This window comes from Scatophagus argus, chromosome 20, assembly GCF_020382885.2.
Source record: "Scatophagus argus isolate fScaArg1 chromosome 20, fScaArg1.pri, whole genome shotgun sequence".
Lineage (NCBI taxonomy): Eukaryota > Metazoa > Chordata > Actinopteri > Scatophagidae > Scatophagus > Scatophagus argus.
In genome coordinates this window covers 3014981-3038931 of record NC_058512.1, presented here as the reverse complement: position 1 = coordinate 3038931, position 23951 = coordinate 3014981, and the positions used below count along the sequence as shown (strand labels likewise).

Genomic DNA, 23951 nt, shown 5'->3' with positions numbered 1-23951 from the left:
TTGGGAATATTTGTAGTTGTTTGAATAACACATGATAAAGAGAAAATGAGAGGACAAAGAGCAAAGTGAAGATTCAAATCTAAGCCACAAATTCATACCAGTTTAGTGTTTTCTAAAGACTACGCACTTTCTACATAAAACAAATCCTGGTTAACCTTGCAATCGTGTTGGTTTGTCACTGACTTTGTAGAGGACGCTAATCTTGAAGAGCACCTGACAGGTGATCACATGATTGATCGCATGCATGCTCGGAGCTGAAACAACCAATCAGGCACAAGGATTCACCTAACATCTGTCCCTTATCATTTGTACTCAAGGATATGTCTTGTCCTTAAATCCTTAATCTCTCCAGAAGCATTTAATCACAATATTTTATAATATATAAAATTGGAGCAGGAATTAATTTTTGGCTGAAAGTTTTGTTACTTGATATCAAATGTTCAAGTCAAAAATACCAGGCTAAAAGTCTTCTGAGTTACACATTGCTTCAGTTAAAACAGCTCAAAGTGCTAATGTCTGTCTCATCTAGGAAGTATCCAATTTAAGAGACCTCTTTAGCATGTTAAAGTCCTGAGAAGGTTTATAAATAGCTTTCAGACTAGCACTTCATAAAGTCACTTGTGTCTTTCACTTGAGGCCCAGATTTCCCATTTAGCAGTTTGATAAATCGATGATAATAGCCTGGAGATTTCTGATCCATATCTGAACAAAAATCAAGACACAGATTGAATTGTTTCATTTGTTGTTACTCTGATGAGAGTGAACATAAAAGAGACCCTCCAAAATCACTGCCAACTTATTCATTTATCAAATTATAGCAACTGTTTGACTAAGATATTAAAGATGAAACACTAATGTGATGTGACGCTGCAACTGCTTTAACTACAGCGCATCAGAATTAGATTTCGTAATGACTTTTGAGTGATTTCTCCCACAAAATCTGTCCACAAGCGTCAAACCCTCACCCTTTAAAGTCATGCACACTTTAAAGGTAGTCTGTAGCCAGCAGGAGGCTTTAATATGAGCAAAAACAACGCACAAATCATGCATGAGGACTGAGATGCACGTTGAGCCATATTTTGTGTGGTGTGTTTGTGACATACTGCGCACACAGATGGGAAGTGGAAAAGTGGATTATGAAGCGGTTTATATGGATGTTTAATACTTTTCCATCTGAGCCCATTGAAAATAATGTGAATTCAGGCTGACCAAAACTTTCCGCAGCTACTTTTTTATTGCTCAAGAGACTGTGTGAAGTGCCGTACTAAACAGCAGTCTCTTCTTTATGATGCAAGCTCTAACGTGAAAGCAGTACTGCATAATATCGACGCACTAAGCAAGCACAGATCGTGTGTCACCGCTTCTTTTCAGGCGTTCAGTCTGTTTTCTCGTCTATTGGCAAGGGGCTGCATCTCCTTTTGAATAAACCCATTGGACTGTACCAAAAGAAAGTGAGCATTCACTCAAATCCACTGTAGTGCTCTAATAACAAAAGCAAAAGTTACAATCCAGCAAGTCTGGGATTATAAATCACCTGATTTATGGTGACAACGCAGTGAGGAAAACTCCAAACATAAGCAAACGCTGAGCCGGTGCTGAGGGAAGCTGTGCGGCAACAGGAGACACTATATAAGATCATAATGCATGTGAAGACACAGCAGCGAAACCATATCCCCCCAAAAACTGCTGATAATCTGTCTCTCCCTCTCGCTCTTTCTCTCCCCTCCTGGAACAACATAGCAGCATTGTTCTCCGGCTGATAACACAATTATCTCCCTTGCACTGATAGAGATCGCTGTCAGTGCAAACACACTTAGGATGATAATCTACAACGCTCATAAACAACTGCAACCAGAAAAGGTAATTAGAATCAGATGAAAGAGTGGAAAGCTCTGTGCTGCAGTGGCCCTGCTGCTTTCGTAGCTCTCCATTAGCGCATCTCCTGACCTTAACGCAGACACGCGTTCACGCACACGGGGCTGGATTAGCAGGCTGTTGTTCCGGGGATGACCCTCGACCTACAAATCCTATTGAAAATGATCGCGCTGTCACACTGTCCCAGATACGACGCATGCAAGTCCGTCCAGCTCCTGAAGTCTGGGAGACTTCAGAGACATAAACTAGACAAGAAGCAAGGATCAGTACAACATTTCTGAAAGTCTCTTTGTCGGATTCGAGTGTTGGGTCAAAAAGCTGCACGCTGCTGCTGCTGCTGCCCATCGGTTTTGTCTGACCTCTGCGAGCCCTTTAGGATTAGCTACAGTAGAGGTGATATGTGCTGTAATACAGGCTGGAAGATTTTTTATCCCCCAATGACAGACTTACTCGCGAGGTTATGTTTAAGCCCTTTGTGTGCCCTGTCCTCCTCATCCCACTCGGCCTCCTGCCACTCCTCTGCCCTGGCCCAATATATGGCAGTACGCACACACCCGTGAAAGGCCGCAAACACTCTCTCTCTCGCTCTCTCTTTCTCTCTCACACACACACACACACACACAAACACTCACACCCACATACACACACACACACACTCACAGATCCCGGCCAACTGCTGCGGCAGGTGGCCCGCACTGCTAAGCCCCTCCAGCAATTATCCTCGTTGGGATCCTGTCTCCACGACAACAGCCGCCATGATGCCCCTGCCGATGAGTGACTTCCTTGTTTTCACTTGCGGGATAACAATGAGATTCTGAACACTCATTAATAACTCCTCGAGTGCTAAAGTTTGACCCGTGCTGCAGCCGCGAGGGAGTTACTTCAACAGCAGAAACATTAAATAAGCAAGCCAAGCTGCCGCCATGCATGGACACGGGACAAAGCATGAAGACAGCTGTGCTCAGCATGTCCTTCCCCGTCCATTTCTGTCAACCTCAAAATCCTTTCTGTCACTGCCCTGTCCCCTCTCTCCTCTTCATTTCTTCCTCCACTTATAGAAGTTTCTAAGTCATATTGCCAGCAAGGGGAATAAAGGTGGGGACACACACTCGGAGAACACAATTTATTTTGTTTTGGAGAAACATCAAATGAAATGACCCTCCCATTAAAAAGGCCACGGAGGGGGAAGAGGAAGGGATATTGCTTTCTCCACTTATAACGTTAATCTATTTATTTTGTTGGAGGTTCTTCCTTCCTACAGGAGATGTGTGAAGATGGTGTGTGTGTGTGTGTGTGTGTGCATGTTTTCAGAAAACCTGTGTATATACATGAGTGTGAAAAACATGTAGAGAATTAGGAATCACAGACTGCATCTTACTTTAATTACCTGAAACAGAGACTATTCGCTGACTCTAAGGTGTCTCGCCAAACAGCAGTCAGCAAGTGTGTCTTAGGTGTGTGTTTGCGTAGGTGGGTGTTGTTTATGTGTGTGCGTCTGCCTATGCGTGTGTGCATGCAAGCAGAAGTAAATGTTTATTGTAGGCATGTGTGACTGTGCCACAGGAGGAGAGAAGAAGGACAGAGCGGGGACAGCAGCAGGGCTCGTCCCGCTCAGATCGCCACAGTCGGACCGGGACGAGTTATATTAGGAACTGATCTAAGAACTGAGGTGATACCTCCAGCAGGAAAAGAACAGGGAGAGCTGCTGCTCTTCCTTGAAGTGCACCAATGAGGTGAACTCAGGTAAAAGCTATAATCTTTCACTCACGTCTGTTATTAAACCTAAACCAGTCAAAGACAAAGCAGGAGATGCTTTGAGAGAGAAGAAGAAGGGCGGACGAGCTGGAAAAGAAAGGATTTCAAGCTTTGAGACACCTGAGATGTGGACTGCACAACAGGGATCTTTATTATTTTCTACTTTATGAGTTTTTCAAAGGGTACTCCACCAATTTAGAATTTCACTCCTCTAAATGTTTCACCAACGGGCCAAAAGATCGGGCCAAGATCAATCAATTTTTTTTATTCCTCACGTTCTCCTTCCTTGTCAAAACCTGGTGCCTACATTACCAACAATGCAACTCGTCCACAAACGGTTCAGCGATTCATGTTTGTTATGCTGGTAGCGGCTTATGTAGCCTTAAGCTGCTGGCCTTACGCAGAGATGAGGAGCAGGCCACAGAGCTCTGGTAACATCCAGCGCCACATTTTTTTAAACAAACTTGCAGTTTAATTGAGGAGCTGCGTCAGAGATGTTAAACGATAACGTCTCACTCACTGGCAGTAGGAGATTGTGTGTCTCCTAGAGATTTTACACAAAGTTTTAAATCAAGAGAAATCATCAAACATTTTCCTTTGAATCTGAGTGAACACACCAAGTGTCCCTTTTAGAGATCATCGTATGTGAAGGATTTATGTTGTAGAAATATGGGGTGTGTGGACTACAGTCAGGCCAACCTTAATAGTCTCAAAGATTGTGAGTCTCCCTCAGAAATCACTTCCAGGGGACCTGAATCTGTCTGTGTGTTTGTGAGATTCTGTGCCACTGAGATTTTGTTGGAAAGCAAAGAGGCGGCTGCTCCTCTTCTTCTAATTCTCAACAACTGTGGTGCTAAGCAACATTTTATCACTAACAATAATCATAAGGGACACAAATATGTTAATAGCAACCGAGTTGACGAATATGCTTTTAAATTATCACTCAAATGTTGTGACCAGTGTGTCTCTCACACTCGTCCAAACACACACACAAATGCTGGCTGTGTAGTTTCTATACATATGCTCTGAGATCCTGAATGGTGAGACGATGAGGTTTGTTAAGTTCACCTCGTGTTGTCTAAGCCCCTGCAGCCGATCCTTCTTAGTATCACCTCAGTGAGGGATAAATCTCACTTATAACCATCCCCCCGTTCTGCCAACACATCTAAACACGCTCTGATCACTTTCAACTGCGTCCTAATAGGGAAGCAAGCCATGCCATTACATCATTACACCCTCCCCCACCTCCCTTGTTCGTACAGTCACTCTTTCTGTCGCTCTGTCTGTTTCTTCCTTTCAGTTCCCGTAGTTAATTTTGCCCCGCTCTGTCAGACCTGCTCACGCTGCGCCCAAATTCACCTCCAAGGGTGTATTATTAGGACACTAGCCACCTGGCCTTGCTTTTGCCCCAGGGAGGTGCATCAGGGACGGCCCACTGCTGGGTGTGGGTGGCCCTTTTGCATGGCCTTGATGGCCTACTGCTGGGCAGGGCAGGCCAGCCGGGCCTGGCAGGGCTGCACCGGGCAGGGAGTATGAAGTATGGCCATAGGCCCAGTCTGGGAAGCACTGATCCACGCTACCAGCTGCCATCTTCCTCCCCTTCCTGCATGCTCCCCTTCCGCTGCTGCGCAGCTTCTCTCTCCTCTCATGTCTATTTTTAGAGCTGGCTGATTTCTACCTTCTAAAACGGGCAAATGTGTTGTGGAACAGGAAGGTGTGTGTGTGCGCGTTTTTTATTTTTATATTTTCATTCTAAGACATACTACTGTGCACGGCTGGCCAACCCGTGCACGTGTTTCACACACCCCGCTGGTCCACGTTACCGTCACAGCACGCCGCTGTACAGTACATTTCTGTACACATCCACGCATTCCCATCTGCGTTCGGCTGCTCTGTTCTCGGCCCCGAGAGACACGTTTGATTGAAGGTTTCGGTTCAAAACCAAAAAAAAACACCCCTGAAATAACAAACAACAGCACGGCGAGACCTTTTTGAATGGAGCATTTTCATATCGACACACAGCGCGCACTACTGTGGAACTGTGGTCTGATTCCATCTTTCTGCTTAGCTAAGCTTAGATCTTTCCTCGCCGCTCCCTCATCATTAGCTATCCCCCTCTGCAACGCACAGCCTCACCCCCCTCAAATCTCCTTACTCCATCATCCTCCACGGCAAGCTAGCACTCTATAGCTAGCACACAGAGGAACTACAAAGAAACTACTGAAGCTCCCAACACACCACTAGTGACAGTAGCATCTTTGTCAAAGCGCTGGAAGCCCGTCATGTTGAAAGAAGCCAACATGCTGGCCTGTTTGGCTGAGGAGAAAGGATGCCGCATTCCCAGAAAACAAGAGAGATAAATAGAGTGGAAAAAAAGCATCCCTGTGGAGACGCAGAGACCAAAAACTACTGTAAACCAATGCAAGCGGGGAAAGCTACAGTATGCCTCAACATCAAAACCCCCCAAAAACAGCCAATTCTCCCATAGTTTTTTTGGAATACACTCCAGCACTCACGGGGTGAGAGAAGAGGGGGAAAATTATTTTGCATCTTCCGCAGTATGTCTCAAGTCTTATTAAGGATGAGCAGCTCTGCGCACTGGGTGATGCAGTCTTTTTTTTTATTTTTCCGGTGCCCTGACTTTCCCTTGACTTGTGGGATTGCTGAATGAGTGAATGTAAATGTACACCAATTAGATAAGAAACTGGCTTTTCTGTAAAGCTGCCAAATCCAGGGAGCAAGAGGAGGAAGCAGGGAAAAAATGCTGCTTGCCTGAAAATAAATGATCTGTATACCAATAACCTTTAACTAATACTCTGTTGGCGAGCGAGATGGAAAGATGGAGGAGATGTAATGGCCTTGATTCCCTGCTGAAGATGTGTGATTCTTACCCCAAAATCTGAATTATTATGTATGAGAAAGGCAATTTCTTTAGCTCAGTGGGACCTTAATTGCCAAAAAAATTGTCAGACAGTTATTTATTTACATTACTGAACCTACTATCTAAGTCTTCATCCTGCAGCTTCCTCACTCTCTGAATCCCCCAACTGGTTCACTAGGTGATCTGGTTCGAGCCCAGGTGAGATGTGAAGAACCAGAACCTTCCATGCTAAAGACCCCATCCTGAAGTGAATGTGCTGACTAAGACCAGGCTCCTTCCTGTCCCGCCCTCTGCCCCTCTCTTTCTTCCTCTCTCATCAGCCTAGCAGCGCACTCTGGATCCATGGGATGGAGCGACCAACCCTTGTAAGGAAGCCCATTAAGAAGCCCATCAATATTTCATCATTGCTCACTCAGAAACATAGTTATAGAACTTTCCAGGCCAGAGCCATTAGGGGGCAGACGTCAATACGTTATGGCAGTGAGCATTTCTTTTCAAACCCCCCCCCCCCACACACACACACACACACTCTTTCCGTCTCCCGTCTCTCAAGTCAAGACATCGGAGAGGCTTTCTCAAGACGACAGTGGTTTCCGCTACCTCTACATTAAACAAATCATTAACCATTAGGTATCCAAGGAGCACAATATCCTTTCCTGCTCCTGTCAAATGACCCCCCCAAGTACTGTTATTAGTCTCAGGGAGGGGAAGGGAGGGAGACTGGGGTGGTTTGTAAAAATCTGTCTTGAGGTAATGGACCCCCCAGTCACACAGAATACAACAAACATCTAATTAACAGCATGACATGAGCGTATAATCACATGCAGACACTCGCTCTAGAAACACATTCTGTGAGATTTTGACTCATGGCTGTTGGTCTGACACCCTCAGTCCCGGACAAATTGGTGAGTGGACACTCTGTGGCAGTGGGGCGATCACCAAGAGGACATACTTGCTGTCTCACACTCGCAGTGAGTCAAATATAAAACTTTCCAGTGAAGAGGAAAGGAGGGGAAGCTTAATTGCAGTCTTCTTAGGATTACAATGATTTTATAACCCTTATTTCAAATTATTACACTTGCATTAGCCGGGATGGGAACTAGCCTGCAGGCTAAAACGTGTTAAATATTGCTGTGGCAGACATTTTAACGAGTTTTCCTCCAGCTCACACTTCAGTGTCCTTGGAACAAAAAATAAAAAAAGGTCTCATTTTATGCGTTTTATCAGGGGAAATGTGAGGTCCTCTGGCAGCCCAAATCAAACCGGATTCCAGGCTGCCAAGTCCATGTTAATGTAAACAACACCTCCGGACCTCTCGGAGGGAGGCCGAGCCATGCCAAGCCGTTGCATTTATGTCATCTCTTTTAGATCCCCATAGCTTTTATGGTGTGAATCCTGCTCTGATTTTGGACCCGTTTTATGTGTGTGTCATTACCTTTCACTGTTGTCCCTCTGGAGCTCAGCTGCATGACCCTGTGATCCTGCCATGTTAAACTTTTTATACCTTCCACTGCATTTTCATGAAGAAAAACTAAGGTTTTCTGCCAGTGTGGTGCGCGTTTGCACTCTGTGCACTTAAATGTTTTTGTGATTAACATAAGTGGGGAAAAAGTGCAGACATGAGCTCACCAATGTGCAGAACCTCTCGGGCGGGTTTCCACACGTGATTCCGGGCGGGTCCACCTTGATCCGCATGTAGTCTTTCATTGACGCGGGTTTCGGCTGGCACGCGTACTGCTCCCACACCGAGCCCTCATCCGTGCTCACCAGGGACTTGCACAGTTCGTACTGGCCCAGAGTGGAGGCCAAGCAGTGCATCAGCAGCAGAAACACGGCTTGGAGGAGCATGGCAGGTTGGGGGGTGGTCTGGAGCGGGGTCCGGCGCAGGGTGAGGGGGCCACGGAGCTCAGAGGAGAGGTGAAGCGCATGGAGCGGGGATCATAAGAAAAAAGCGGACATCCGTTCCACCATACTGCTGTGCTGTAAATGTAGAGGTGCAGGTAAATTAACACAACTCGCCTCCAGGCTCACCGGGGAACTCTGTAACGGCAACTTGGGCTCAGTGTCTGTTCACAAATACTGACGGCCCCCACAGAGCCGAGGAAGGGACGCTTTCTTGTTTTGACGGCTGGCTTCCTGAGGGAGATGTGCAGTGGATGGAGAGGCGGATAATGTGACGGAGATTAATCTCGGCATACACTTTAACCATAGTGTTGCTGGGAGTTGGGAGGGGGGCGTTAACGCGGATCCATGTCTCAGAGGGCGGTGTGCTGCGGGGACACAGTGGAGCTGGTCGGGGAGAACGAAGGAGAGGTTACTGCGTCTTCAGGTATATCCATTGGACGTCTTGTCCTGGTCGTGCTCCTCTGATTGTCCTGGGGCGAAACGAGGACAAATGCGAGAGAAGAAGGAAGTTAGTATGATGAGTAACGCATCCTCATCACATTCATCGAGATGAAATACGTCCTGTTTGATGTTTCTCTGTTGTGAGTGGCCGTGTTGTGTTCTTACTTTACAGTGTAATTAACTCACTTATTATGCTGTGGTAATCGACGATAATTTAGAATGGAGAGTGTGGGGGAAAAATCCCGTCACACTGAGACCACGAGGAGAGTTTAGAAGGGAAAGTGCGGCACAGCAAGTTGGTTACAAGGCGGGCAAGTTTGGTTTCCCCCCTCGCCTCCAGTCTGCGGTGCTCGCGGCGACGTTTGCTGCGTGAAGCTGCACGTTAAAGGCGTCGCATTGTGTGGAGAACTTTGTGCGTAAAAACACGTGCTTGTGCCGGGTGCCGAGTGTGCGTGCAGGAGTTGTAACGGCCCCCCCACTGCTGGAGACGAGGATCAGGCTGCAGATGTTTGTTTGTTTAATAATTACTCTGCCATAAATACCCATTAGAAAGAGACATGCGAGAGCCTCCGTCACATGTTTTCTTTAAAACGTGCAAAAAGGAGAGATGAGTCACAAATCAACTTGTTTCAGGAATGTTCTTGAGTCAGGAGTCATTTCATGAGGAGTTTATGAATAACAGGCCTTTTCATTATTGTGCCTGAAGATGAGATAAGATAAGACAAGATAATCCTTTATTGATCCCCAGAGGGGAAATTCGAGTATTGCAGCATCTCAGGACAGAATAAGTACAGGAAAAAAATAATACTAAAAATAAAATACAACCTGTATGTGTACACGAGTATTTAGTTCAGCACTGATTCAGTAACAAACTTTAACGCAAGCTAACTGCACCGGAAGTAGTTATTACCGAATTTATTAACTTAATTGAACTGTAATTCGATTTTAAACTGAATGCATGAATAAATATGGTTGACATTTTTTTTGCAGCGCGCCCTCACGGATCCTAATCCCGACTGCCATCCCGCACTGACTGAAGCCTGGTCCTCGCACAGCCGGTCCCGCACAGCCCGCGGGACTTCAGTTATCAAGTGAAGTCGCCAAAGCTATTTCCCGGCACTGGCAGTCTTGCAGGGGTGTGTCAGTTTCTACAGTAGTGCGTCCCACCGCGCAGCATCGCGCACGCTGTGTGGATGTTGCATATTGACAAATGAATGCGTTCGTGTTGTCTAAAACAGTGAGGATTCAGCTGAAAGTGCTGTCACCCCTCTGTGATGATCCCGGAGAGGTCCGGACGCCGTATTGTGCGCAACTCAGAGCAGCTTCTCTGTGCACACTTCAAAGGGATAAATGTCAAAATGCGTCGTGTTGCGAGATCATATCAGATACTTACTTCTAACGTGCATCCGTGAGAGAGGTCAGCACTTTGTGTCCCCGCTTCTCTTTGGGCTAAAGGAAATTAAAAGAAAAGAAAAGATCCTCCCCCGATCCTCCACTGTAGTCGTTCCCCGCCGCTGTCCTCCCGGTACTCCCGTCCTGTGGCTGCCCGGCTCGCTGTTTGTTTGTGCCTTCTGCCGGATACTTTTTGATCACACCGTGGATGGCTGCGCACGGTAGGTCCGTGTCCTCGATCTACAAACGGCTGGGAAAAGAGGACTGAAATCCAGCGTCAAGGAGTATCAAAAGTATAAAATATTGACTTTGAGAAAAGGCTTGTGCCCGCCCTTCTTCCCCCCTCCTCCTCCTCCTCTTCCTACTTTACAAGCTCGGGTTTACCCGGGATGCTCAAGGGCAGAAAGAGAGAGAGAGAGAGAGAGAAAAATGGAAAATATCACCCTCCCTCCTTCTCCCCCTCCCTCCTCTCTCTCTCTCCCTCCTCTCTCCCTCTCTCTCTCCTCTCTCCCTCTCTCTCTCTCTCACTCGCCCTCCCTCCCTCCCTTCCTCAGTTAATGCCCAGGCTAAATCCTTTTGCCATCACTTTCAATCACTATCTGAGCTTTTATCTGCTCCAGCCCTGCTGCCTGAACCGAGGCAGTGCAGCTTCCCTTCTCCGCTCCTGCTCCAAACTGTTCCCCACCAGGTCCGGTCCCTGCACCCTGGTTGTGGGGAAAACGGGGACCCTGTGCTCGTCTGCTCTCGCCCTGAATCTGTCCAGATGTGTAAAAATAAAAAAAAAGAATGACTGTACTGTTTACTGTACACACGTTTACTTGGAGGCTGAACTCCCTCCCTGCACCAAATAATTTCTCTAACACTCCTTATGGGTTTGTGACTGACCTTATCCTACTTTACTGAATGATTTATCTACTATAACGCTGCTGTACAACATCCCCCATAAAATTCGTTAAGATGTTAGCTTTTGCTGTGGTTTCTTGGGCCTGCGGTGTGTATGTAACAGCTATAGGATTATTCTACAGGATTACCAGTGGATCTGCTGTGTAATGCATCCATTTTGTGCACTTTTGTGTCTTTGGTGCAGATGTGGAGCCTTTAACTTTTCCCACAAAGGCCGTCGCCAAGCACATCCACATCACATTTTGTCAGTTTCAGTTGGTTTTGTTGTTGAGATTTATTCCCATAATGTTATAACTATATACATTATGGGTAATTCAGTGGTTTCTTTTAAGATGAACAGCAGGATAAGAAAGCAGAGGAAACTTTTTGTTGAAAAATCTGTGGTGTGTTCCTTTAAAGGGACATACCGCTCATTCGGAGGAGGACTCAGTCTGTGTTCCATACCGTTCTGTAACTGTACTATACAGAATTGTTGGCGCTTGACCCACAGACTAAAAGTCAGAATATTGTGGCCTCTGCTGCTTCGATTTTTAAGAGTAACTTAACACCCCAGGAGCATCTTGTTTTTGCTGACCTCCTGAGGTTTAACTTCTCACCTTACTGTCGTGATGTGTCACCGTCGGGTGTGGTTACAGATGCAACGCTGGCATCATACGTTTCTGCAGTCCGCAGATACACTGAGCGTGTACGTTTGATCCGTGTCACATCAACATCTCTGCAACATTTCTGAACCCTAACCAAGTGGGTTTCATGCCTAAACGTTTCCAGACCTTAAGCACTGTGCATCACAACATAACACTGAAAACAGATGCTTGTAATCAGTTCAGAGCGAGCCAGGACTCCGTAATTCACACTGCAGGGGTGAATGACACGCATTTGCGCTTACATAAGTCACACCTCTGGTCACTTTTTAGAGCGACAGAAGAGGAAAGAGGCCAAAAGACAAAAGGGACGGAGGGAGAAAGAGATGTACGATTCAGAGGAAATTATGAATGTCTGTATGAAACACTGGCAGTACAGCCAGGAGAGGATCGATAGCTTGTCCTTGCAGGGCCTTTCCTCTCTTTTCGCATCTTTGAGACGAGTCTTAACCCTTCTTGTACTGCTCAGGAGAGGACCCTCTTTATTCCACCTCACTGTGAACAGGTCCAGACTGAAAGACAACCCCCCCAGGGATCAATAGAGCATCACAAATATGGCATTCGCTGCTGTAACAGGCACTTGATATAGAATGACACAGGCCTTTAATCGAGGCTGCAGCAGGGCAAAGAGAGAGGGGAAAAAAGGCCTGCTGAATTTGTCAAACAGCCTCTGAGTCAAAGATGAAACTCAAACCACGTGGCGTTTGTTAGAGGCTGGAACACACGTCGCAGCCTACATTTCACGTTCAGTATGAGACTTTTCAAAGGTTTTCAGACCTTTCTCGTCGGAATTTGAGACCTTGTGCAACAAGCTCCTGTTTTCCCTGGTTCATCAGTGATTCAGCGGTGGTTAGAGAGTGTCAGCCGTGCTGGAAACATGACATAGTGTGATTCAGCTCCAAACGTTTATTTCACAAATGGATAAGGATTACATGTGTAGGCAGGGATGCTGGTTGCATTTGGGCTCCAGCCTCTACGACTCACTGCCGTGTGCTTTTAACAAGACACCACGATCATGTCACATTTTCCACATCTATATGTGCTTTTACACTTTAGTACATTCACTTGAATGTGCATCGATAACCTGATAGAAATGTCAAACCTCAACATGATGAATGAGTGATATTGTATTTTGGAATCCAATTATGTCTAACTAAATAAGAGCATCAATAACAATAGAACAGCCTGTCCTGGCTAATAGACCCATGCACACTACACTATGTGGCATTGCTGCATTCATTTCCTCCGGCATTGTTAGCCACTTGGCCCTGCTGTGCAAAATTAGACGTCGCTTTGGAGACAATTCTGAACTGGCTGCATTGTGAACGAGAACAGTTTATATAGAAATCTGCTCTGTGAATCGTTTCGGCTCCCCGGAGTGCCTACGCCGAATCTGAAAAGTTGTGTAAAACACTGAGCGTCTGTATGTGGCAAAAATCAGATGACAAGACTCTCTGCCACTATCTCCTATTTATCACCCTCCATCTTTCTTTAAAGTCTCCCTCTCTTTCACTCTCACTCTCTCCATGTTTGTATTTTGGCAGAGGATTGAACTGTCAGAGTAGCCTAGCTGGCAGACCTTGATAAAAAAAAAAAAAATCGTGGAGGCCTGCGGAGATTGGACAAGTTTCAGGACAGGCTTCATCCCTCCTTCCCTCCCTCTCTCTTTCCTGAAAGGGTGATGCAAAAGTCAACTTGTGCAATAGACACAATCTCCCATAAATCAGTTTGGGACCCAAATGGGTTGCGTGTTATCGGAAATGATTTATCTTTCCACTGTGAAATGCTTTGACCAGATGGCCACTCCTGAGGATGTTGTCTTAAACTATTTGCACACGGGGCCATGAGATGGTTGGGATGATTGGATGGTTTGGGGGGGTGGGGCTCGGCCTCATTTTACACATCAAACTGCAATATGATGCCTCGAGCGCCTCAAGTGACGTCACTTGAGCCACCAGAGGTGTGACCGGCCCACTCTTCACGCAGCCGCCACTAGCGTAACACACCAGTGAGCGATAGTGCTGCAGGGAGTTGTGTTTTTTAAATACCTGCACTCACCTGATCCGCATGCACTGATCAACCACCTGGGTCCGACCCGACACACAAATCATCAACTCGATGCATTATATTTGCACAGTTGCCAGCACTGAGGACTGGGACAAGGACAGAGCCAAGACGGAGTGCTGCGGTGCTCTGCAAGGTGCTGATCCTGCTGCTGGGTGCAGCAGCTTTTTCTTTTCTCCTTTTGTCTTTCTCCCCCACACTGCAAAAAGTCAGCTCGCAAAAACATGAGAAAAGTAAGAAAGAACATCCAGTCTCACAGTACCCACAGACATAAACACAAATGAGCCGCAGTTTCTTTTCACTTTGGTTTGACAAATGTTAATGTTTTAGATTTAGCAGGATATTTGATGACGAAGCAGTTGAATCATCTTTCATGTTTGTTTTTTTTTAAAAAAGTTTAAATTGGTTTCATTGCCCACATATCAAACTCTTGTTTTGGTTCTTTGGTCAGTGAGGCTCAGAACACCTGTCACTATGATCATATGATGTTCTTTAAACAACCAGATGGGTCCTCCCGAAGATGAATAAAGACACACACACACAGACACACACACACTCAGTAATCATGGTCTCCTAGCAACTCCTAGTTAGTGGTCCTACCTTGGGAGTGATGCTCTTTTCACTTGCATCAGGTGTTTGCCCACTGGGGAAACCAGAAATAACCTTGGAGTGAACCTGAAACGCACACATTTCACCTCCTTCCCACAAGCCACTTCTAACCCTTTTACCTGGTCACCCCACCAGGTAACAACCCCCCCAACCCCCAGCACTTTCTTCATTTTCTTCTCTCCACCGCTGTGCGTTAGTTTGGCACAACATTAATAGAGTTTTAGGCTGACCTCTCTGGTGGTTTCTGTCCTGGGATGTCTGGAACTGGATGCAGTGGTTCAGGATCCATCCAAAAGAGGCGAGCTGTAACGAGCAGGAATCACACCTGAGGGCTCGAGCTCCTGCATCACGTATCAGTCACTTCATAAGGAGGGAGGACAAGCCGTCGACTCTGAGATTTAACAGCAGCTGCGGAGGGCCCAGTTGGTGTCCCGTCCCACACTGGGCCCTCCGCAGAAACACTAATCTGCTGTGGTGTGTGTGTGTGTGTGTGTGTGTGTGTGTGTGTTCGAGATGGAACAAGCATACAAAAGAGGCATTGTTTCTATTCGTTCTTGAGTGTGTATGCAGCATTGCAGGGCTGTGTGAAGTGCACTACGTGTGTGTGTGTGTGTGTGCAGGTGTTGTACTGTATGCGTGTGCAGTGGCCTCTTTTCTGCTTGTCGGCGGTGGCGTGACTGAACCTCCACAGTGTCCCCGTGTGATCCAGTGATCGATGCAAACTTCTGGAGGTGCCTTTCACACACACCCACACACACAACACACACACACACACACTTCAACATGGTGGAGTGTCTCTTGCAGCTGAAGGTTACCGTAACAAACCCAACTTCTCACTCACCTTCTTACTCAATGGATCAATCAATTCGTCATTCACCTCCTCATCCCCGCTCACTCATCTATGACATCGCCGAACGTAAAGTCGCACTCAACATCGCCAGCACCTCCGGTATATCTCATCAACACGACCGATGCCGTCTCTACTACAACTCATTCACGTGCTGAGTGAAAGAGTGAGCTCATTGTCCAGTGACTGATTCAGCTTGTTCGCTCGCTCAGTGGCTCCAGGATGGAAGGCCTGGTTTATGAGTGTGCACGGCTGCTGAGGAGGATGGTTTCTCTGCTGTTTGTTATGTATTGATGTGGTGTGTGTGTGAACACAGCAGAGGTGTGGTCTGCTGCACAGGGTACACAAGCCAGAGTTTAGGATATGTGGGGCACCGAATCACATTTTCCATGATAGGAATTAGTGCAACAGTGAAAGTACACTCATGATTCAGGTGCTTTTCAGTATAAATACTGAGGATACGTCTGCTCACTGTCTCATTGTCTGACACTTTGTGGGGAAAAGTAAGCAATCTTTCTTCACTAAATAAAAAATTTTATTTGTTTTGAGTGAATTTAAGTGCAAGGAGCAAATTCAAACCTTTATTTAAAAATAAATTTTTGCACCTCCATAACCTGGAACAAAGTCAAAGATGCAATAATAATAATAATAATAATAATGTGAAATGACAAGAAATATCCAGATTTTTATTCCTTGCTTAAAAAGACTGGATCCTACATCATTTCAAGTTGAGTAGTATTTGCTATGAGCATTAAAGGAGCATTCCACTTATTTTCAGGCATGTAAAATCAGTGGAATGCTCCTTTAACGGGATTTTTTTTTCCATGTGCTGAGGGACTTTATTGACTAAGAAACTTATTTATTTTGTGGAGTTTTTATATATTAGAAATTAATTCATTAGTAGTAGATCATAACTTCTGCATGAGAAATCCTGATTTAACACTTTAAACCTTTATTGACTCTTTCCTTTTAATGGTGCTGTTTATTGATTTATTTTAACAGTCATTACCTCAGCATAAAATGAAGTGGTTTTCTATTCAGCGTGATTGTAATTGCATTGGAAATATTGAATCCCAGAAGCTCCTGTAACTAAAGATGAGCACATTATTTGCCATGTGCCTGCATCTGGCCACTTACATGCCATTTCAGATTCATAACTCAGGCTCTGGCAGCAAATTAAAGTCAGGTCTAGAGGAGGATAAAAGATTTACAGTCTATTCACCAGAATGGTCTGCTAACAGTCGTTCAGCCTACTCACACCATTATATCCTTCATTAAATGAGCTGTAGAGGAGAGAATGAGATTTATCCTGCTGCTCCCGGGGCAAACGGGGCACAGACTCTTCTTCAGACTGACGCTCCGTGTTGACATTGGGGGGGAGGGGTAAATCCAGCACGATCAATACCAGCTTTTCGTCTCATCGATTTGCTCATCCAACCTTGCCCTCATCCCACCCAGAGGTTCTTCCTCTGCGCTGACCCCTCTCCGCCACCTGTGAACGCCATTCATTCATCTATCTACATATAGTGCCTATCCATTTCACCCACTGGAGACGCTGACATTGTGGAGTGAGAGCAGCTCTTAGGGGTCTCATGATGTCATGTTTTAAAAAGCAGGGAGGAAGTGATAAGTCAACAGTGATTGTTGACATTTCATCTGCTCTGTGTGTTTTGCACATGTGGACTGTGCGCCAAGGCTTGACATCACAGAGCTAAAACTTAAAATTTGTCGTTCGTCTTCGCCCTCCTGAAAAACACGGGAGCTTTATTCTGATCTGACGCCCCAGGACAACATTGTTTGGCACTGCTGTTTCAGAAATGAAACAGTTTTCTGATGTTTCAATATGCACCAAAACAACTTGGTGAGGTGAAGAAAGCTCACGGCTAAAGTACTTAGTTAAGGGTTAACCTGGTAGCTCACCTGATAAAACATTTGATTCTAACCTCCGTGAACTACCTGACTATCATGTAGTCTGAATCAGGCATCATAGAACTTAGGTCACAGTCGTAACCACTTGGGCGACGTTCACGGTTAAAAGCAGTCATCTGTATGAAACGTGAAACGAACAGCGTTCTCCCTTGTTGGAGTTCAAAGTTTTTGTTTGATTGCGCTCTAACGATGCAGCTCATACGTGACTGGGATTCTTCAAAATGTCAGACGTTAGATTTTGCTGCTCTGTTACTGTTGATGGCAAACTGTTTGTAACCTTTCAGTGTGAGCCACTTTCAGACTGAACATTTTTTTCATGATTGAGACGATGTCACAAATGAATGTCATTGGGAGGTTTCTTTTTTATTTTCTGACTGAAAGCCAGTGGGCGCCGAACAGGAAGATGGCCACTCTGACCTTTCACTGCCGCAGTGTTTCGTTTCCATTGCTCGACTAACGGTGGTCTTTGTTTATTTCTGTCCTTCCTCGGGGGTAAATAAGACCCCGGTTTGCCAGAGAGGAGCGTGGGTAATGAGGCTCGTGTCTTTGAAAGCTCTACATCCAACAGGGTCATGGGTCAAACTCAGAGATACCGGGGAAATGGATATGAGGTCCGAGGAATCTATTTATATTACATTTCTATGCATGTGTTTCTGTTACGTCCTGTAATTGTATCCGTGCGCATCGCAGTCATCGTGAATCCGTGTTGAAAATACATTGCAGAAAAGAAATAATAAAACCAATTCCAGAAAATGTCAGGAAACAAATCAGCAAAAATGAAAACACAAAATGTCACAAACACAAATGAGCAAAACTCAATAATTAATCAGCTTAGTATCAAAAATAAGGAAGGTTTTTCATGAGGTGCAAACATAAAGATGCAAACAGAAGTTTCCTGTCAAAATGATATGTAAAATGTAAGTTGAATTTAATCGGCTTCATATGTTTCACTGGAAGCCACCCCCCCTGCTTTCTTACAAAATAGTTTGTGATGTAGCCTACAAAGCCTCATGTTACAGTCCAATACAGATGTGTGGAACTGGGGGGTTATTACTGCCATGGGACTTTCCCATCTGATTTTAAACAGAAGTTGTTTTGTCCAAGGTTGTGTTTTGCGCTTTCTGTTTTGTCCATGCAATGTTTTGTGGCCTTTTCGCCTTCTCCCTCTTCCTCAAAAGCTTTTAAACATCTCCGCGAACATACATCAACAGCAGCTCATCGGGACCCGGTGCCACCACTGACAGTCTGTGATGGAACCTCTGCTAATTACCATCAGACTCAGCAGCCTTCAGTCACAGTGCACTGCTGTGGTTCAGTGCATGACTCCAGTGCAGACCAGAGGTTTGCAGGATTTAAAAGCGTTGTTTCTTTTCTCTGATATCTCCCTTATTAGAGCCAGTCAAAGAACATTGATTCTCACGCAATTATTTTTCCCGCTCCACCACAACTGGATGATTTCCTTCGTGCTTTTAAGTCTGTCTGCTGGGGTCACGGCTTGTCAGAGTGTGTGATGTGTTTTCTTGCGCGTGACCGAGCATGTGTGTGTGCGCGTATGTTTCCTCCCTTCATGCAGCACATGTACTCCCCCATTCGCGAGCAACTCTTCCCGTGTTTTGCACTTTCTTTACGCTGTTTCTGTGTGTTTCTTGTGTAATTTGTATTGGAGTATTTTCCCACAGCATGTCGACTTGGAGGGGAGTGACGGAGCAGAGGTGGTGGGTGTCAGTTGGAGTACCTCCCCTGTCCACTCAGGATGGGAATGAAGCAGGTAGTGGGTGGAGGTCTGCACAGAGATTAGCCCTCCTCTGTCTGAGTGATCCCAGGACTGCAGCAAAGGCAGGGCCGGCGTCTCCTCTGCAGCTCCCCACGTAGACGTTAATGTAAACACGATCAATATGTTTGCTGTGAGACCTGCACAGCTAAAAGGAGAGAATGAAACCACAGAACCATGAGGTCGGGATCTTGCCTCATTCTCACTGTTTTTATACATAACCCATCGCATCTCCGCGTCCGTCCTGTTTCGAATGTACTGACTGCACTGTACTGTGCAGCTTAAGCAGCTAAATTATTCTGTTCAAACACCTTTAAGTGCTGTTTGGCTCCCAAGCAGCAGCCACGACAGCTGAATTTTGAGGCAATGCAGAAGTACATGAAGTCCAGTTCCCTAATGACTGCTGACACGCTGGCAGGAAGAAAAGCGAGACTGTTTAAAAAGCGAAGAGAAAAACTTTGGAAATTCTCCCTAAAAAAACACCTCTTTTCTCCTAAAAACAGAGGTGTGTCAGTGGGACTTAATTTCCGAAAAGTCTTAGACAAACAGGCATCTACTACGACACTTGCTGATAGAAATCTAAACTTTCTTGATTCTTAGTTGAGCCACGGTTGCATATGTCCTTACTTGACTTAATAATGAAAGACCAAGAGAATTTAATCCTTTTATAGTTTAGTTGTTCTGTCTTTAATCTGAATGACTGTCACGATTGTAGGTTTTGTGGTTACTTCAGGGTCAACCCAGAGATTTCAGTGTTAAATTGGTGGGTCACTTCTTATCGGGGTTGGACTTGTTGTACAATTCATGAAACAACCATTTTGAATTCTTTTTATATTCATTTTTTTATTTGCTCCCGAGTTCATTTGACACCATCGCGGTTGCCGCTGATAGATTACGACTAACACTGTCATACACGCCATAAGAAAACATCTAAGCCACACATTAATTTAATTGAATACATAAATGTAATTACAGTCAGCTCTACTGCTGCCCGCGTGACTGGGCAGCGATATTATAAGCTTATTGATTTATGCATTCACACAGTCTGCAGTTCTTCGCCAGCTGTCCTTCCTCCAGCTGTTTCTGTGTTGCTTTAGCCTGCATTATGTGTTTAACTTCTTATTTGTGTAGTTTGGTCTTCATTTGTAAAATATGTTGCAAACCCCTTTAATGTGAATGTGCTCATGGATGCGCTGGGAAAGCCTGGGTTGACTTATCGAGCTGATAACCACCTCTGTGCGACCGCTTAGCGTGACCGCGACTGTTAGGATTAGCCAGGAAATGAAAAGATATCCTGGTTTTGTCGAACTTGCCGTCCTCTCGGCCTTCTCTCTGTTTTGTTGCCTGCCCTTTTCTGCCTCTGCTTTTCCTCACCTGTCCAGCAGATGTTCTCGGCGTGCTCCCCTGTCTTTCACATCTGAGGCTCATCCCTAATCGGCTGCGAACGGCTGCCTGCCTTCCCAGCTGCTCCTCATCTCCGATTAGTGTTGCAGCCATTCCTCATGTTGCTCCTGTACCTGCCAGTCTGTTGCCTGAAGTGAGTTACCTGTTGTCTTCTGCTGTCTGAGTAAACCACCTTCCACTGCACCTGCCTGTTTGTGTCAGCACACAATGGAAATATCACAAAACCGTACCAAATGTTCTGTGCACTAAATAGATCATTTTTTATTTTTACAACAGTTTCTTCTAACAGCACGCTGATATGAACTGAAACGAACAGATTAATAGCTTTATTTAGTGCAGCATCCCATTAAGTTTTAACACTTCCAGTGCCCTTGTATTGTCCATGCTGGCTCATTGGCGTCGGTTGCAAGAGCAGCTCGGTCCAAATGTCTGTAAACGTCTGGACTCCAGTCAAATCTCGCCCTCCGTGTGTCCCAGCTTCTCGCCACAACCTCTGAGCGCCACTCTGAGAAAGAGGAGAAGTGTTTTCCTAAAGGTTGAGATGCTTATTCGTGCTCGCTCTCGCGGCGTCTTGTGGGGATTGTGTTCTAACAATAGAAGCTCAAAGGAACCTGATGGAGCTGAGGCATGGTCCAATCTTTGTTAAGCGACTTGAGGGCCCAGGAACATTTGTTCTCCTTCATCCCTCGATATGTGTAGGATGAACAGAGCCTTCCCAGGAGAGTCCAAAGCGTTTGTTTGCTTCAACTCAGTCCATCTATCTGCTTCATCATTCGTGCCATCCGTTCCTCACTCTTGCCAACATTCTTATTTTTTCTTTATCTGGTTAATCTCTGTAATCTTTGTCTATTTCTATTTTGTTAGATTTCTGCTTTTTTTTTTAACCCCCCCCCCTCTTCTCTTCACTCTCCTTCCTCCTCCGAATACAATTTGCCTGTACTCAGTACTCATGTGAGCGTGGCGTGTAAAGAATCACGCCCACACTGGTAAAATAATGAGCACTGGCATACTCACGCATCACACAGGGCTGTTTTTATGAAGGAGGGTTGAAATGAGTGTTATTACATGCCTTAAATCTGAAACGGTTTTAGCAGTGTGGCTGAAAGGGTGGTTAGTCGGTTGGTCCATCCACCGCTTTGAAAAACATGACTTTCATGTAAACTTTCATGCCTATCCATCCAGTAGTTGGTAAAATAGTCTGGCTCTTAAGTGTCCTAATTACTTTGATGATCCCCCGACTTTTAATCTAGCGCCATCATCTGGTCAGTTTTAGATTTTCACCAAACACACCCTGACCTATATTTTGTATTTATCCATAATGAGCAAAAGTCAATATGCTAATATGCTAAACTAAGCTGGAGAACCCAGTTATCGTAACCTGCTAAATATTAGCATGTTAGCACGCTGAGGTTAACATTTAGCTCAGAGCAGCACTGTGCCAACCGTCTCACAGAGCTGTTAGTGTATATAAATAAATAAATGTTTACTTTCTCATTTATTTATCATCACACGCAACAAACAACATAACCTCAACAAGGAAACCAAACCTTTTTAACTGCAGCCAAACTAAATTTTGGGTTTTGTCAGTGAGGAAAGCCGTGAGAAATTTCACAGTGTAAGACAGAAACACACACACACACACACACTTCCCTCTTGCTAAGCTAGTGACATTCCTGCACTGGCTTTTATTCCTGCATCCGTGCATGTGGTTTTTCTCCAGAGTCACTAGATCACTGTCGGATTAGCCCCCCATTTTCCCTGCAGGCAGTTGGGGTGCCCCGAGTGTGTCTGTATTTTTCATTTTGTATGTGCGTGCATATGTGTGTGTGTGTGTGTGTGGTGTGTGTGTGTGTGTTTGCAGGCATTCTTGTGAGTGAAATGGCAGCGAACATGGTGATTAACACTGGATGTGTGGTTGCTCCCGGCGCTGGCACAGTCATAGGGAAGTGCTGAGCCGTGTAAGCGCCTGCTTTATCCCCCCCAGTGAGACAACAGAATAAAGACATCAAGCGCACCCCCGCAGCCCCCACCCAACCATCCGCCTCTACCCTCCTTCTCCTTCACACACTCACATACATACACACACTCACACACTGAGGCCTAAAAGGTAGTGCCAGTCAAGAGGACCATATTGGCCCCATGCCTGCACCATCTTTCCAAACACGATGCCCACTGCTGGCCGAGTTGTGCTGGAACGGAACTGTTGTGCCGCCTCAAATGCACCATTACTTAGATCTATGGTCAGCTCTGTTCTGGCTCTGTTTGCCACCGGTCCTTGGACTGGACCGAACAGACCTCAGATCACAGGGCCCGAATCCTTGGGATTGTCTTGTCTTGGCAGTGTGTTTTAAGTTTGAATCAAACCAAACAGGCTGAGAGAAAGTCACAAAAGTCCTGCAGGGATGCCTCATACCAAGTAAAAAGAAGGTGGTGCAGTGACAAGGGGGGCTTGATGCTGACTAGCAGCTTGTCTTTAATTTTGTAGGATTTTCAGGTCAAATTTGTCATATTTGTTGTTTCTTTCATACATATGACCATCTTAACTGAAACGCTGCTTTGCCTTCTGTGTCCCTCTCTTATGTTCCAACTATAAAATATCTGTTCCATAATCATAAATCCTGGTGCAAGAGAAAATTCAGGTCAAGGTAATTGCTTTCAGTCTGGGGGAGTCCGAGTCCTGGCACAGATCACTTGAAAGTGATCGAATTCCATGGTGAGTGTGGAGCAATCGTTGAGCCATGACTGATAATAAGCCATCACAGTCGGGGACCACACAGATAATTAGCATTATTTCTCGAGACAGAGTCTTGTAACCCGTTGCACCCCTCACTGCCTCCAGAGGATGTCCTGGTGATCCTCAGCCTGCAGTTGGCTGACCTGAGAGGGTCGTCAGCTGATTGCTCTCAGCTGGGTCCTGAGGCCATAAATGTTGGCCCATGTGCTTCCTCCTGCACTCTTCGTTAAGACAGCTTTATGAAAGATCAAGCATGCATGAATTCCCCCGTTACGTAGATCTAGCTTATGTGTTGATAATTTTAGTTAATTTTGAATGCTTTAAGGTAACTCTTGACCATAACTGTAAGTTCAAGTCAAGAGAACAGAAGCTCGACCAATGGCTCATGCAACTGGATCCAACTGTGCTAAACATACGTCATCTAAACCCAAAGCTGTTGTGTCTGACTGGCTACCGTCTCTATCAGGCCAAACAAGTGTTCCTGTCTGCCATATTTTGACATGGAGCTCCTCACATAAATATGGCCACCGGTACTTGCTACCTGTGTATACTGGTAGAAATCCTTTGTATACTTTGACAAGCCTCCTGCAGCTTTCCAAACAAGGCGGCTTTTCACATGAATCATTTCAAATGTTTGTCTGAGTCTGGTCAAGAAAAGTAAGCACAGAAAGTAGCTGCCTGGAATGGACATTATTGACTAACGACACAGGGATCTACATCCATATTCATCCACAAACGGTGGTTTGTTTACATGTGAGGCTGACTTTCACTGTGATTATACTGTCTTCCGAGGAAACACT

At 45.4% G+C, this 23951-nt stretch overlaps 1 protein-coding gene across 1 annotated transcript in view; it reads right to left on the bottom strand.

Moving 5' to 3' along the window:
* Positions 1 to 10627, bottom strand: part of ntng2b (netrin g2b) — a 59216-nt gene extending 48589 nt beyond the window's left edge. The window contains 4 exon segments of the mRNA XM_046374634.1: positions 8141 to 8374; positions 8376 to 8409; positions 8411 to 8886; positions 10251 to 10627. Of these exon segments, the coding sequence (XP_046230590.1) occupies positions 8141 to 8374; positions 8376 to 8409; positions 8411 to 8439 (297 nt within the window). The 5' untranslated portion in view covers positions 8440 to 8886; positions 10251 to 10627.
* Between the last annotated feature and the right edge of the window lie 13324 nt (positions 10628 to 23951).